Source organism: Carassius auratus, unplaced genomic scaffold (genome assembly GCF_003368295.1).
Source record: "Carassius auratus strain Wakin unplaced genomic scaffold, ASM336829v1 scaf_tig00032915, whole genome shotgun sequence".
Taxonomy (NCBI): Eukaryota; Metazoa; Chordata; class Actinopteri; order Cypriniformes; family Cyprinidae; genus Carassius; species Carassius auratus.
This window is the reverse complement of record NW_020526036.1, coordinates 21,998-36,799: the sequence shown is the minus strand read 5'-3', so window position 1 is coordinate 36,799 and position 14,802 is coordinate 21,998. Positions and strand designations below refer to the sequence as shown.

Genomic DNA, 14,802 nt, shown 5'->3' with positions numbered 1-14,802 from the left:
TATTGTGCAGCACAACTGTTTTCAACATTGATAATAATCAGAAATGTTTCTCGAGCAGTAAATCATCATATTTTCATGATTTCTGAAGATCATGTGACACTGAAGACTGGAGGAATGATGCTGAAAATACAGATGTGCATCACAGAAATAAATTACACTTTAACAGATATTCACTTAGAAAACTGCTATTTTACATTTTAAAAATATTTCCCAATAGTACTTTATTTTTCAATGGTGTACGCTGCTTCATGTTTTTGATCTTTCATTGCTCACCTGTAAAAACATTGCCCAGTCTCTCCATGATGGCAGAATCAGCTCCTTTCGTGTACATGATGATTTCTTTAGTGTGTGGATGTCGCACTATGATGGACATCCTCCTCCTCGTGGAGTCGAAGGTCAGGATGTCCAGCACCTCAAACTTCAGCAGCGCTCCATCGGGCAGCTTGACGGTCACATAATGAGGAGTGCGCTCCACCATGGTGAACCCATAAGCCTTTGCTGCGTGTATCAGAGCGGCCTCATCTGGGCTGTGGGCCTCGTAACACATCTCCTCCGACCCAGACAGACCGCTGTTAACCTTGCGTTCACTTGAAATGTCCTTCTGCTCCGTGGCGTCTGAGACGTCGGAGCTGTGAAACCCGTCGGACTCGTCTTCATCGATGGAGAAAGGATCTCTGAGTGTCTCTCCTCTTCTCTTGAAGAACCTCATGGAGGTGAACACCTTCCCCAGACTACACTTTCTGAACCACTGCCGCATGTTATGAAATGAACCTCCTGAGTATGAGGAGCTACGGCGCCCTTTGACCTGGAAAAGTACGAGTAATTATTTGCATTATTACACCACTTTAACTGCATTATTGCATTGCATGCCAATTTAGCTTGTAGAGTTCCCTTAGGTCCAAAATTTATTTTCAAGTCTGTTTAATAAAGTCTTCAAATGATGAATCAAGAACAAAGTAAAAAAAACTAACATTATACTTTATGAGTGCATTGCATTAATACAGTATACAGCGCAATGGGATCTGTTGTGTACTACACTTTTTCTTTTCTTTTCACAAATACAGTAAAGTAGGTATTCTGTGCAAACTGAAATTTTCCATTTTATGCTCAGTATGCATGCTACAGAAATTGTAAGCATAGTATGCATGCTTTTAGAACACAGCCTGAGAATTTCTGAGCATGCATGTGCAAGTTGCACGTGAAATTCACATGCAATTTCAAATAATAATAATAATAATAATAATAAATGATTACTTTTATTTAACAAGGATGCATCAAATCGATGAAACTGGCAGTAAAGACTGTCATTTTAATTTTACAAAATTAAAAGCTGTTCTTTTGAACTTTATATTCATCAGTTATCCTTAGAAATGTATCATGATAATAACTGCTAAATATGAAGAAGAATGAACATTTCTTGAGCAGCATATCAGCATTTCTGAAGAATCATGTGACACTGAAGACTGGAGTAATGATGCTGAAAATTGCATTAAATTTATTAAATGCATATGCATACTTTAAATTATAATATTTCACATTATTACTGTAAATAAACTTGGAATATTACAAATAGTCTGCTGTCTGGTAGGTAGATGGTGTATATTTACTGTATATATAAATACACGTATAATTATTGGTAGAAACTCAATTCTGAAATGAATCAAATTTTCTTTTATAACTGTGTGTTCGGTTAATTATGATGCAAATATTGAAACGGAGCCCATGTTCCTTCATACTGCTCTGAGACACACTAATAAAGGAGTTCTTCAGGTGCTGTGGATCCACATACATTCAGTCGTGACGGACCCAGGGTGATACAATCATGCTCCTCTGGTAATCATCTTAATTAATGTTGACCCGATGTCTTTGAACGTCTCAGTGCTACAGGTCTGAGGCCAAATATAATTTCTACCCTGGACAAAGTGCTTCGCTCGGGGTCCTTGAGTGCAATTTGGGAAATTAGCGCTGACCAGCATCTGAAGGATACTCAGCTTCACTAAACTTCTCTCTCAGACTCGAGTCATTACGGATGTGTGGGGCACCGACTGATGAAAAATCTAATTGCCTGCACCATGCAAGTGCTTGCTTGAGAATTAAAATGTAGTAATTATAAAACCAAGAAGAATTAGTCATGCTGGGACAGCACTGAAATATCTCGGGGCAATGAGAGGTACTCTAAGCGTAGTTTACACGGCTGTTATTGTGAATGTTTCGACAGTTTTTGTGCTGTGAACAAGCAGCGAGGTCAGCGGCGTTCACTCTCACCCGCTGTCTTTGGGCCGTCACTGAGGACAACAGCACGGTGTTGCAGACGGCCAAAGCCAGAAAAAAGTCCAGGTAGGGTCCGGTCTGGATGCTCGCCATCTCACGGTCCACCTCCAGCATCAGCTTCCTGTCTGGAACCACCACTGTTTCCTGTTTGAGGGAATACGGCTGCGATTACATCATGCACAACAAGACCATGCGGTCTGTTTCCATAGATGGAAAATGACACAACATCGTATGACAACAAAAGGCGTGATGTTATAGGAAGAGGCAGTATCTGTACAGTATCAGTAGCCCATGTTTAATGCACCCCGGCGGCTCCATATGTCATCAGATCCAAACACAGCGGATCAGAGCCAGCATCGCTGCGCTCATAACTGACACCAAACTGCTCGGCCATCTGCGGACGGACCGTGAGCGTGCAGGAAGACCGGTCAGAGACGAGACGACACGGCAGAAATCACACATTTCAGCATTATTCAAATTATTTAATATACTGTCATTTCCAATAGTTGACTATTTTAATGGTTGGGCATCTGAGAGCTTCTCTCTTATCTACTGAATTGCTGTTAAACTGCAGTTTTTTGTCTTTGCATATATCTAAACCTTCTTTAAACAATATATTAAGTCTTGTTTTCAAAAAAAAAAAAAATTATAAATTTTTTTATATATATATATATATATATATATATATATAAATATAAATTGTGTTAGTTTTTGCCTAAATCATGACCAAAAATCTGCCAATGGGTTAAGAAAGATAAAGTTAATTCAAAGAGAAAACAAGATTATTTTTCTTACCCCTTTGGGAGATATATTTTCTTGTTTTAATAATAAAAATAAAAAAACTAGGGCAACTAGGGCAAGTTAACCCAAAACCCTAACACAAGAGAAGATATTCGGAAGAATGCTGGTCACCAAAAGGTTGACGGTAGCCATTGACTTCCATAGTATTGAAGAAAAAAATATTATTAAGTCAATGGCTACCGTCAACTGTTTGTTTACCCACATTTTTAAAAATATCTTCTTTTGTGTTCAACAGAAAAAGGAAAACCTTTAAAAACTTTCATTTTTGGGTGAACTATCCCTTTAAACATGACAGTGGCAATATTTTATTATATTGATTAATCCAAGTGTTCCTGTAGCTCAATTGGTAGAGCATTGCACTATCAAGGGGTTGGGGGTTCGATTAGGTAAAGATTGATAGCCTGTAAGTCGCTTTGGATAAAAGTGTCTGCTAAATGCATACATTTAATTTAATTTAATTTAAGTATTCAAGCAGTTCAGAGATTAAATCTCCACTGTATCAGGTGTGCTACTGAGCAAGTTTACTAAATTAGAAAACCCATTTACGCACTGGTTACAGTATGTACTGCAAACATCAAAATCAATTTGTTTACAAATCATCCCTACAAATCAAGGAACTGTGTAGAAATAAGTCTTTATTAATCAATAATCGGCCCTGTAATCATAATGTTCATTTTAGATGGATACTGAATTGTATGGTATGCTTTTTTGAGTTTCCAAAAGTGTAGGTAGAGTCACATGCTCACAATAAGCCTGAAAGAGATGTTTATTTCAAAACAAATCATGCTGGATTCCCAGCCTTCCCCCTGAACACACAGATATCAGCGTCGTCTGATCTATGATCTCACCAGAGGACTGCTGAAGGCCATGTCACTTTGGGCTCCCGCTGCCTCTCTTGATCTGCGCTGATTGGCAGCTGTGACTTGAGCGTTGGCTTGATTTTCGTCTCCTGTGTGGATGTCCTGTAATTCTTCCAGAGGGAAGAGTGAAGGAAGCTTTGTCTGTTGGTAGATGGTGACCTCCTCCTCTTCATTAGCTCCATTGATGACCGCCAAACGAGCAGCTGATGAGCGCCAAAAATAACAACAACCCTTATTAATGCTTAAGCTAATTATACCAATTCACCAACTAAAAAAGTACAAAATAAATAAATGAATAAATAAAAATAAAAAATAATAAAATAAAATACAAATATTAATAAAAATAAATAAATAAAATATAATAAATGTTAAAAATGTTAATAATAATAATAATAATAATAAACTTTGTAAAAATAAATTTCTTTTGAATAAAAATAATGTGTGATCATGGACCACAAAATTCATTAAGGTCAATATCTACTATTATTATTATTTATTTATTTTTTATTATTATTATTATTTTACCAATTGTTTGTTAGGAGGACAATATTTGGCTGAGATACAATAAAAAAAAAAAATCTGTAATCTGAGGGTGCAAAAAATCTAAATATTGAGAAAATCATCTCTAAAGTTGTCCAAATTAAGTTCTTATCAATGCATATTACTAATCAAAAATTAAGTTTTGATATATTAATAGTAGGAAATTTACAAAATATATTTATGGAACATGATCTTTACTTAACATCCTAATGATTTTTGGCATAAAATATATATATTTGAATTTTAACCAATACAATTTATTTTTGTCTATTGCTACATTTAAAAATATTTAAAAGCTCATCCTACAGTAATCATCAGAGAGACACACCGTTCTCCTCGTGACAGTACTCCGTCCCCATGATGGAGCAGCGTCTGAACACCATCTTGTTTTCTGTGAGCGTCCCGGTCTTATCTGAGAAGACGTACTGGATCTGTCCCAAGTCCTCAGTGATGTTCAAAGCCCGACACTGGACCCGACGGTCCAGCTCTTCATCGTACAGTTCCACATCCTGAGTGATGAAGAAGATCTGCCCCATCTTCACCAGCTCAATGGACACGTACAGTGAGACAGGGATCATCACCTGGAGAGAACGCCGTGGAACAATTAGTGTTCGGATCTCAGCCTCATGAACACGGTACAATATGAACATTTTTCCCTTGATCAGAAATGAACAGGCCGTGAAAAAGGGTGCTTAACCTTCAGGAAAGGTGAAATTAAATATTAGAATTTTATTTCACCTCGGAAGGCATTTTTAACAACAAGCTTTTTTTTTTTTTTTAGCAATTTTTGCATAAATAAATTTGTCAGTGTTGCAAACTTAGATGTCAAAATCAAGATTTTTTTTTTTTTTTTTTGGACATCTAAATACAGTTTAAAATCATAAATATAAATGCATAAATAAATGTCAGATTTGCAAACTTTTTTAGAATCAAAATATTGGCTTGTAGTTACCGATCATCCAACATTTCCATAAATTAAAGAAATTAAATAAGTTTCATTTTTTTATCTTATTTTGTTACGTTTTGTAATGAGCAAAAACCATGTGCTTATATAGTCTCGTGCAAAAATATGGGACGTTTTATATAAATAAATAGATGCTTGACATTTGATAAAAACTGAAGGTTTACTAAAATAACATGAATATTTAAAATCTGATATTGTTATATGATTTTTGTCATTTGATGCAGTCAAATGCCTTTAAATGCATTAAAACGGTTGCTCATGAGATAATACAACATATTATAGTTTTTTTTTATATAATCTAATATGCATTCATCATAATGCCTTATGAATAGTCTTATAATGTATTATAAATACAGGCGACGAGTAAATGTTTGGTTACCTACATTCTTCAAATTTCTGAAGGTGAGAAATGATGACATCATTTTCATTTTTGCCTGAACTATCCCTTTATGCTAAAGTTAGTTTTGGTGAAACAAGGTCATTACTTTCACTTAAAGGTACTTCACATATGTGCGAGAGACTGAGTGTGTACCTGTAGTAAGATGATCATGGTGAAGAACATGTAAAATCCCGAGAGGACTGAAGAAGTGTAATTGCCATTACTGTCAGGGACGATGTATGAGGGTATGCTGGGAAAACTTTCCAACCAGATCGCATGGCCTGTGAGAAACAGACGTTTACAGTCATTAATGATATTGCTTTTGACAGCACTGTAATTCAATGCAGATATTCCAATAAAGCGTCACCAGAGAGAACGAGAGAGTGAGATTAATCATTGCTTTCATAAGTGTGAACTATTCTGCGTGTCTGTAGTGTTTGTCTCACGCCGTACTGAAGGAAAAGAGAAGTGGTAACAATGCTTTATTCTTTATCTCATGCTGAAGAACACACTCAGACCCGAGCCTCATTTTCAGAGTTCAGAATCAGAGCATCATTTTGCAGCTTGTATGTTAAAGTAATGTACTTTGTCTTGAATTATCGAGGGGCTTGTTCCCCGTACTGTACCCAGGGCTCCGATGAGACACATGAAAATAGAAGAACCACGCAGAAGAGAACATCTGTATTCATCTTCCTCTCGATCTTGCTGCGTTTGTATCTGGGCCCGCTGTTGTTTAACATGGATTTGGTCTCGTGTCCTGCAATGCATAAATCATGGCGTAAAAACAAGAACATTTGTAAAATAGCAACGGCCGTTTATTAGCCATGCCATGTGTATAATTTATCAGAAGAGGAACAGATGACTGCAGAAAAGGTCTGTGATGTGATGCACCTATTGTGTGTTTACGTTATAGACAGCTTCATTGATTATAATGGGAAAGCGTTCTAGTTTGTTGCGCCACTGCTGGTGTAAATGGGATGTTAAAGACTTAAGAAACAGAGTTTAGCAGTATAGCATGGTTTTATTGCACTGTTAGATGTAACAGTCTATTAGGCCTTATCTTTACAAATGAGGATCAGGGATGATGAATGGAAATGCACATTATGATTTATAAAAAAAAAAAAGAGTTTGTAGATAAGCTATGGGGAAACTATAAGAAAAAATGAGAAAGTAAATTAGAAAAAGAAATAGAAAACCAAGGCTGCATTGATGGATTCAATGATTAAACATGTTAACTTTCTCATCTAAAATTTAGTAAAAGCAGTAATATTGTGAAATATTAATACAATTTAAAAATCTAATTGATTCCTGTGATGTAAAGCTGAATTTCCTGCATCATTACTCCAGTCCAACAAAACAGAATTATTTGAAATATAAATATCTTGTAACATTGTAACACTTTGCTGTCTTCTTAGATTTTGTTGATAACAGTATTTTCATTTTGAGGGAACTTTCCCATTTAAGGCATTAATATGCACCCTTCGCGTAAAAATAAAAGATACAGAGGTGTATGTTTTGAAAAGTACTTTTTTAAGAGAGAGTAAAATGTTACAAATGATAAATTACTTTGAAAAAGAAAACTGTTTAAATGATGTGCATCTTCACAAAATAATGAGATGTAAAGTAGTATAGTAGTAAGTAGATATAGTGTTCTTTTATTTATTATAAAAAAATTGACCCTCTAACACTAACACTCTCTATTCTATTTCTATTTCTATTCTATCTACTTTTGTTTTCTTGTTATTTAAAAAAAATTGACCCTCTAACACTAACACTCTCTATTCTATTTCTATTTCTATTCTATCTACTTTTGTTTTCTTGTTATTTAAAAAAAATTGACCCTCTAACACTAACACTCTCTATTCAAATTCTATTCTGTCTACTTTTTAGTTTTGTTTGTTTGTTTTTGTTTAAAAATCTCGACCCTCTAACACCAGCTCTCTCTATTTCTATTTCTATTCTATATACTTTTGATTTCTTGTTATTTGTAAAAAAATGTGACCCACTTTCTATCCACTCTATTCTATTTCTATTTCTATTCTATCTACTTTTGTTTTCTTGTTATTTAAAAAAAATTGACCCTCTAACACTAACACTCTCTATTCTATATCTATTCTATATACTTTTGTTTTCTTGTTATTTGTTAAAAAACTTGACCCTCTTACACTAGCTCTCTATTCTATTCTATATCTATTCTATCTACTTTTGTTTTCTTGTTATTTGTTAAAAAACTTGACCCTCTTACACTAGCTCTCTATTCTATTCTATATCTATTCTATCTACTTTTGTTTTCTTGTTATTTGTTAAAAAACGTGACCCTCTTACACTAGCACTCTATTCTATTCTATTTCTATTCTATCTACTTTCGTTTTCTTGTTATTTGTTAAAAACGTGACCCTCTTACACTAGCACTCTATTCTATTTCTATTCTATATACTTTTGTTTTCTTGTTATTTGTTAAAAAACGTGACCCTCTTACACTAGCACTCTATTCTATTCTATTTCTATTTCTATCTACTTTTGTTTTCTCGTTATTTGATAAAAAAACGTAACCCTCTTACGCTAACACTCTATTTTATTTCTATTTCTATTCTATCTACTTGTTTTCTTTTAAATTAGTATAAATAATAATAATAACTTCACCCCTTAACACTATTTCTATTTTATCCCCTTTTTATTCTAATATTTGTTTTTTTTAAAAGTGTACTTGCTACAAGTACTGCATTGGGCTAACCAAGACTTGTCATAACACTTACACATTATTGCTCCTTTGTTGGTTTTGATTGTCCTCATTTGTAAGTTGCTTTAGATAAAAGCATCTGCTAAATGATTAAAGCTACACGTGAATGTAGTATATTTCAGTGTATCCCATGTGAGCACACAGTCTTGTGAAGTGTAATGTTAAATGTGGAGATGAAATGTACCTGTGTACACCACTATTCCAGCTGCATCATCAGTATTTCTCACCATGCAGCCGCGCAGAAGAAGACTATCGATGCCGAAACCCGTTCTCCTCTTATCAGGCCTCTCCCTGTGACATCAAACACAGCGTCTTCCTTTAGTCACCCAGACTAATTACCTCTGTGTGCCACGTGAGGAACGGGCCAGTCTTTGAATGGAGGAGCAGGATAAGAGCTTTATAATGCTTGGGAACATCAGAATCATCTCTCAGCGTGATAACACATTTAATATGGCTGCGACGGGACAAAAAAAGGGGGCCAAATCTGTTTTCCAGCCTTGTCATTCCCTGGATGTGTGAGGAAACTATGCAACCTAGATTTAAAGGGATAGTTCACCCACAAATGAAAATGTGCTGAATATTAACTCACCCTCAGCGCATCTGAGATGTAGGTTGAGTTTGCTTTTTTATCATATTTGGAGAAATGTAGCATTGCATCAGTGTTTCAGCAATGGACGTGAATGGGTGCCGTCAGAATGAGAGCTGATAAAAACAGGGTTAAAGGAACTAGTTCAACAAAAAAATAAAATCTGCTGATAATGTATCAGATCATCTGCAGTGAATGGGTGCCGTCAGAATGAGAGTTTAAACAGCTGATAAAAACATCACAAGTAATCCACAACACTCCAGTGCATCAGTTAATGTCTTGAGAAGTGGAAAGCTGGGTGTTTGTAAGAAACATATAGATTATTAAGGTGTTTTTACTTAAAAATGTTGCTTATGGCCCAAATATGAGTTCATAATACTTAATAATGCTTCCTCCAGTGAAAAAGTTCAACTCCTTCTGTCTCTCACATCTCACATGGACTCATATTTTAGAAACAGTTTGAAGTTAAAGGGACGGTACATCCAAAAATGACAATGCTGTTATCATTTAATCACCATAAAGTTCTTCCAAACCTTTCTGGGTTTCTTTTCTCCTGTTGAACAAAAAAGAAGATAATCTGAAGAATGTTTGTAACCAAAGAGTTGACGGTACCCATATATATATATATATATATATATATATATATATATATATATATATATATATATATATATATATATATATACATTTTTTTTTTTTTAACCGCTACCGTCAACTGTTAAGTTACCAAAATTCTTATAGATATATTTTTGTGTGTGCATGTTCAACAGAGGAAAAATACAGCTTTGGAATGACATGAGGATGAGTAAACAATGACATAATTTAGATTTTTTTTGTGTGGCAAACCGTCACTTTAAAAACATAATTTATTACAAACACAACTTTTCACTTCTCAAGACATTAACTGATGCACTGGAGTGGTGTGGAATACTTCTGATGTTTTTATCAGCTGTTTAAACTCTCATTCTGACGGCACCCATTCACTCCAGATGATCTGATACATTATCAGCAGATTTTTATTTTTTTGTTGAACTAGTTCCTTTAACCCTGATGCTGGTGTCTTCTACTAAAACCTATTTGTTCCATTAAGGCAGACGTTACATCCATGACCTTTGACCCTTACCCATTCAGATGAATGTCCTCTTTATATGTGTCTTTTATTATTTATAAGAATTTAAACTCAACACGGCTGATGAAAGTGCATCACGATCAGCCTCTGAAATATTTACCATTACTTTCCATCACAGCGGACAGACTGTTCCTCTCACGAGAAAACTGCTCATAGTAATATACAGTACTAGTGTTTAAGTAAAGGAGAAACATGAACACATTTTACATCAGAGGATTTAAGCAGTTTCCCTGGTTAGCAAATGACAAAATGTGAAGGCCAAACAAATGCTGTTCATTGGTGTGGATCTGACAAAAGAGGCAGTCGTGACGGAGTCGTGATGCAGTTAATTGTGCATGAAATTGAATGATTTGAGTGAAATTGATTTTAGATACTCACACATAACCTTTGAACAGGTTGAGGTTGTTGTTGGGGTTTTCACACACTACAGTGCTGTCAAATGTTTGAGGTTGAAATGGTTCACCCTGAAACACACGAGAGAATAAAAAAATGAGAGGATGTTTTTTCTTCTTCCCGTTTCCTCATTTTTCTAATTCTATGGTAATTTGAGCTGACTATCGAGCATTGGATAAGTCCTGCAGCTTACAGTGAAACTACACGTGGCAAACCGAGCAGTGCGTAAACATCAACACGTTTTTCCTGTACGAGGTCTGTGTGTCACGCCGAATTGTATGACAGGTATGCAAGAGTGTGGGAGCTGTTAGTTATCTATTACACAATCAAAGAGTTATGCATACGGACTCTGATTCAATATAATGAAACATCTGTCAAAAAAAAAGGTATGAAAACATTAAAAGGTGGAGATTTAAAAATAAATAATAAAAAATATATATATTTTTTTTTGTGGAAAATTCATACTTTTATTTAGCATAATTTTATTCGGGGTTCATTAAACTGATCCAAAGTGTCAGTAAAAACATGTATAATGTAAAATGTATTTCAAGTAAATGTTGTTCTTTTGAACTTTCTGTTCATCAAAGAAACTTAAAAAAAAAAAAGTTTCCACAAAAAAAAAAAAAAAAAAAAAAAGTTTTCAACACTGATTATAATCAGAAATGTTTCTTGAGCATTTCTGAAGATCATGTGACGCTGAAGACTGGAGAAATTATGCAAAAAAAAAGAAAAAAGAAAAAAAGAAATACACAGCAGTAAAGTGCATTTAAAATATATTAGAATACAGTTAAAATATATTAAAACAGAACATTTATTTCAAATGGTAAAAGTATTGCACAATAGTAGTGTTTTTCTGTATTTGTGATCAAATAAATGCATCAACATGAGAGGCTTTCAAAAATATTAAAAATAATATAATAATGGCACTGACCCCAAACATTTGGTAGTGCATATAAAATTATTTAAAAAAATCATTCAATATAATATTTTTTGACAGAGGCTGATATGTCACATACATTAAACTTAAACTATACATCCATTATTTTTCATAATTTAATAGTCCAGCATAGAGAGAGAAAGATATTGTTTTAATGCTCAGAAGATACTCATTCATAGCTCAGGAGACTAAATTTTTTTATTAAACATGGTTATATACAGCTGAGAAAATGGTCTTTGTAGATGTTTTGATATCCTGAGCTCAACAAAATATATTTTTTTAAATATTGGGATCATTTTGAAAAGAAAAAAATTAGAAGCACAAGAGACCTATTTGTGACCCTGGAAAAAAAAATAAATAAAAAAAAATAAAAAAAAATATTTTGTACAATATTTGGCCGAGATACAACTATTTGAAAATGTGGAATCTGAGGGTAACAAAAAAAAAAAAAAAAAAGTCAATAATTTTGACCCATACAATGTATATATACATATATATATATATATATATATATATATATATATATATATATATGTATATATACATTGTATGGGTCAAAATTATTGACTTTTTTTTTTTTTTTTTTTGGTACCCTCAGATTCCACATTTTCAAATAGTTGTATCTCGGCCAAATATTGTACAATCCAAATATTTATTTATATATCTAAATATATCTAAATATATATATATTTTAAATTTACCCTTATGACTGGTTTTGTGCTCCAGGATTTATTCTCCACAATACTTTTGCTCTTCATTTTAAATATACTGTAAACAACTAATTTTTCTATTATTTCTAAATAGTTTAACCCATTCAAAATCCTAAGAAATTTTTTTTTCTCAGTTGCTACTGTTTTTTTAATATATTTCCTGATCCTTGAAGCTTCTGTAATAATTCTCTTCCCAGTGCACATTTTAATGGTGAGCACATTTCACTTGGACCTTTATCAGTGACGTTCATGAATGTTTCGGTGTGTGTCCAGTGTAAGATAGACTCACCAGAGTAGAAAAGCCTGGCACCACCTTCCTCTGTTTGAGGCTGGTCTCTCCGTCCAGATTAGATGTCTCCATGTGACACACTCCGTTGGGGTCAGATGTGTGCAGGAGCAGGATGTCAGCTGGGATGATCTCGTTAGAGAGCACTCTCACAAAATCCCCCACGCGGACATCCTTCCATCGCCTCTCCACGAAAAACATCTGCTTCCTGCGAGGAGACCACAATCAATGCCTCATTCGGTCCTCTTTTGATGCACCGTGGGGATTCAGTGTCTGTGTCTGTGTATGCATCGACACACTTTTGAATAATTACTTGCATGACTTTGTGCAAGCATTGTAACATAATCCATTACATTTAAACTTTCAGATTACTTTTGACCTAACTCATTTATCACATTGATTTAAATAAGATAGTTTGATATAAAAATACAAAGTAACAACATGAAGTGCTTTAAACAGTACATTACATCAAGGTTTCACGAACTGTGGTTTGTAAAGGAACTGCATGAATTTAATGAAATGCTAATCATTTAAAAATAACAATAATTAAAATAAGAAAACTTATTGCGTGAATCAGAAATTTAAATTTTTAATAATTAGGAAGAATTAGTAAATTATGAATAGTTTATTTTTATTGTGTAAATAGTATGTAATCAATAAAAAAATAAATGCAGTCTGATTTTGACTATTTTATAATGTAATATTGTCGAAGTGCTTTTTTAAGTACTAGATTTACTGGGTATGGGTTTGAGTAAAATGTTAAATATTTTTTGCCTTATAACTTCCTGATTTCTACAAAATTTCAAACAAAGATATTGTCCTTTAGATTAATTTTGTATTTATTTTTTTGCCAGAAAAGGTCAGTTGGTCAAAATAACAAATGTTTTCGTTGGTTGTGATTGAAAATCAGGGTTACTCCACCAAATATTGACTTCTTAACTCTTCTAAAGTTAAAACATTGCCATTGTGTTGTCTATAAATGAATGTACACGTGTCTGAAAACATGGCATATTGACCGATTGTGATTTAATGCTCTAAATGGACAACATTTTTATTTTAAATTCAGAAGAAATGTCCTCAGTAGTTTACAGAATAAGACAAAAATTACATTTAACTCAAACACATAACTATAAATCGTAAATCCAAAAAACTTAAATTTTTTCAAGTGGTCTCTAAATTTTTCCCATAGTGATATATATATATATATATATAGAGAGAGAGAGAGAGAGAGAGAGAGAGAGAGAGAGAGATAGAGAGAGAGAGATAGAGAGAGAGAGAGACACACACACACACACACACACACACACACAATATGCAGTATATACAAACTCTGTCAGGCATCTTGACCTCCAGGTTTTAACCATGCACGCCCTGCTGAAAATGTCATGTTTTGTGTAATGCTTATATAATAAAACTAGGTGAGTTTGCATCTTGTGGCATGTCTGGATGTCAGCTGTCAATGAAGAGCAAACACCTGAAGGATCCTGCAACATAATGTGAGCGTCAGGTATGCTGCTCTACACGCACAACTGGGTCGGGTGGGATCTTTCCTGACTGACAGCTCTTCAGATGCACGGTCACACCTCACACACAAAGCCTGGCGCACAACACAGGAGCGATTATAAACAGAACTTCAGGGTGGAGCTCCCATGCTCTCTTAAAATAGTTACATGAAGTTGCATTCAGTGTTCTGGAAAGCAAGGAAGTCAAGGGTGGATATCGCAAAAAAATATGCACAGGTCATACTGTATTTCACCCCAAAATACTTTGCATAAAGAAAATTAATTATGACATTTTTATGTATATATTAATCTTAATTAACGGTAATTCCAATATTTACTAATACATTTTTTAAAATGAAAAGTATCTGTTTGTGTTTTTTTTTTTAATGGATCTGAACTGACATGATCTATAAATGAATAGTATTTTTATTAACTCAACAAAGATCAATAAATACTGTAACAAATGTATTGCACAATATTAAGGACAAATTAGTTAATGCATTATCAACCAATGTTAACTAATGGAACCTTACTGTAAAATGTTATGAAATTTTCCATATTACATTAATTAGATTTTATTTATTTATTTGTATTTATTGGGAATTTTTTTTTATAACAATTATGCACAATTAGCAACATTAGATCCCCAATAATAAGCAGTAGCATGGAAAATGTACTTATTTGTCTTGCAAATGTTACAATGC

General features: G+C 33.8%; 1 protein-coding gene across 1 annotated transcript in view; it reads right to left on the bottom strand.

Moving 5' to 3' along the window:
- Positions 1–14,802, bottom strand: part of LOC113081036 (probable phospholipid-transporting ATPase VB) — a 34,593-nt gene that overhangs the window by 12,867 nt on the left and 6,924 nt on the right. Inside the window, 10 exon segments of the mRNA XM_026253094.1 lie at positions 274–805; positions 2,266–2,415; positions 3,921–4,135; positions 4,801–5,053; positions 5,969–6,096; positions 6,442–6,468; positions 6,471–6,572; positions 8,740–8,846; positions 10,649–10,734; positions 12,600–12,804. Of these exon segments, the coding sequence (XP_026108879.1) occupies positions 274–805; positions 2,266–2,415; positions 3,921–4,135; positions 4,801–5,053; positions 5,969–6,096; positions 6,442–6,468; positions 6,471–6,572; positions 8,740–8,846; positions 10,649–10,734; positions 12,600–12,804 (1,805 nt within the window).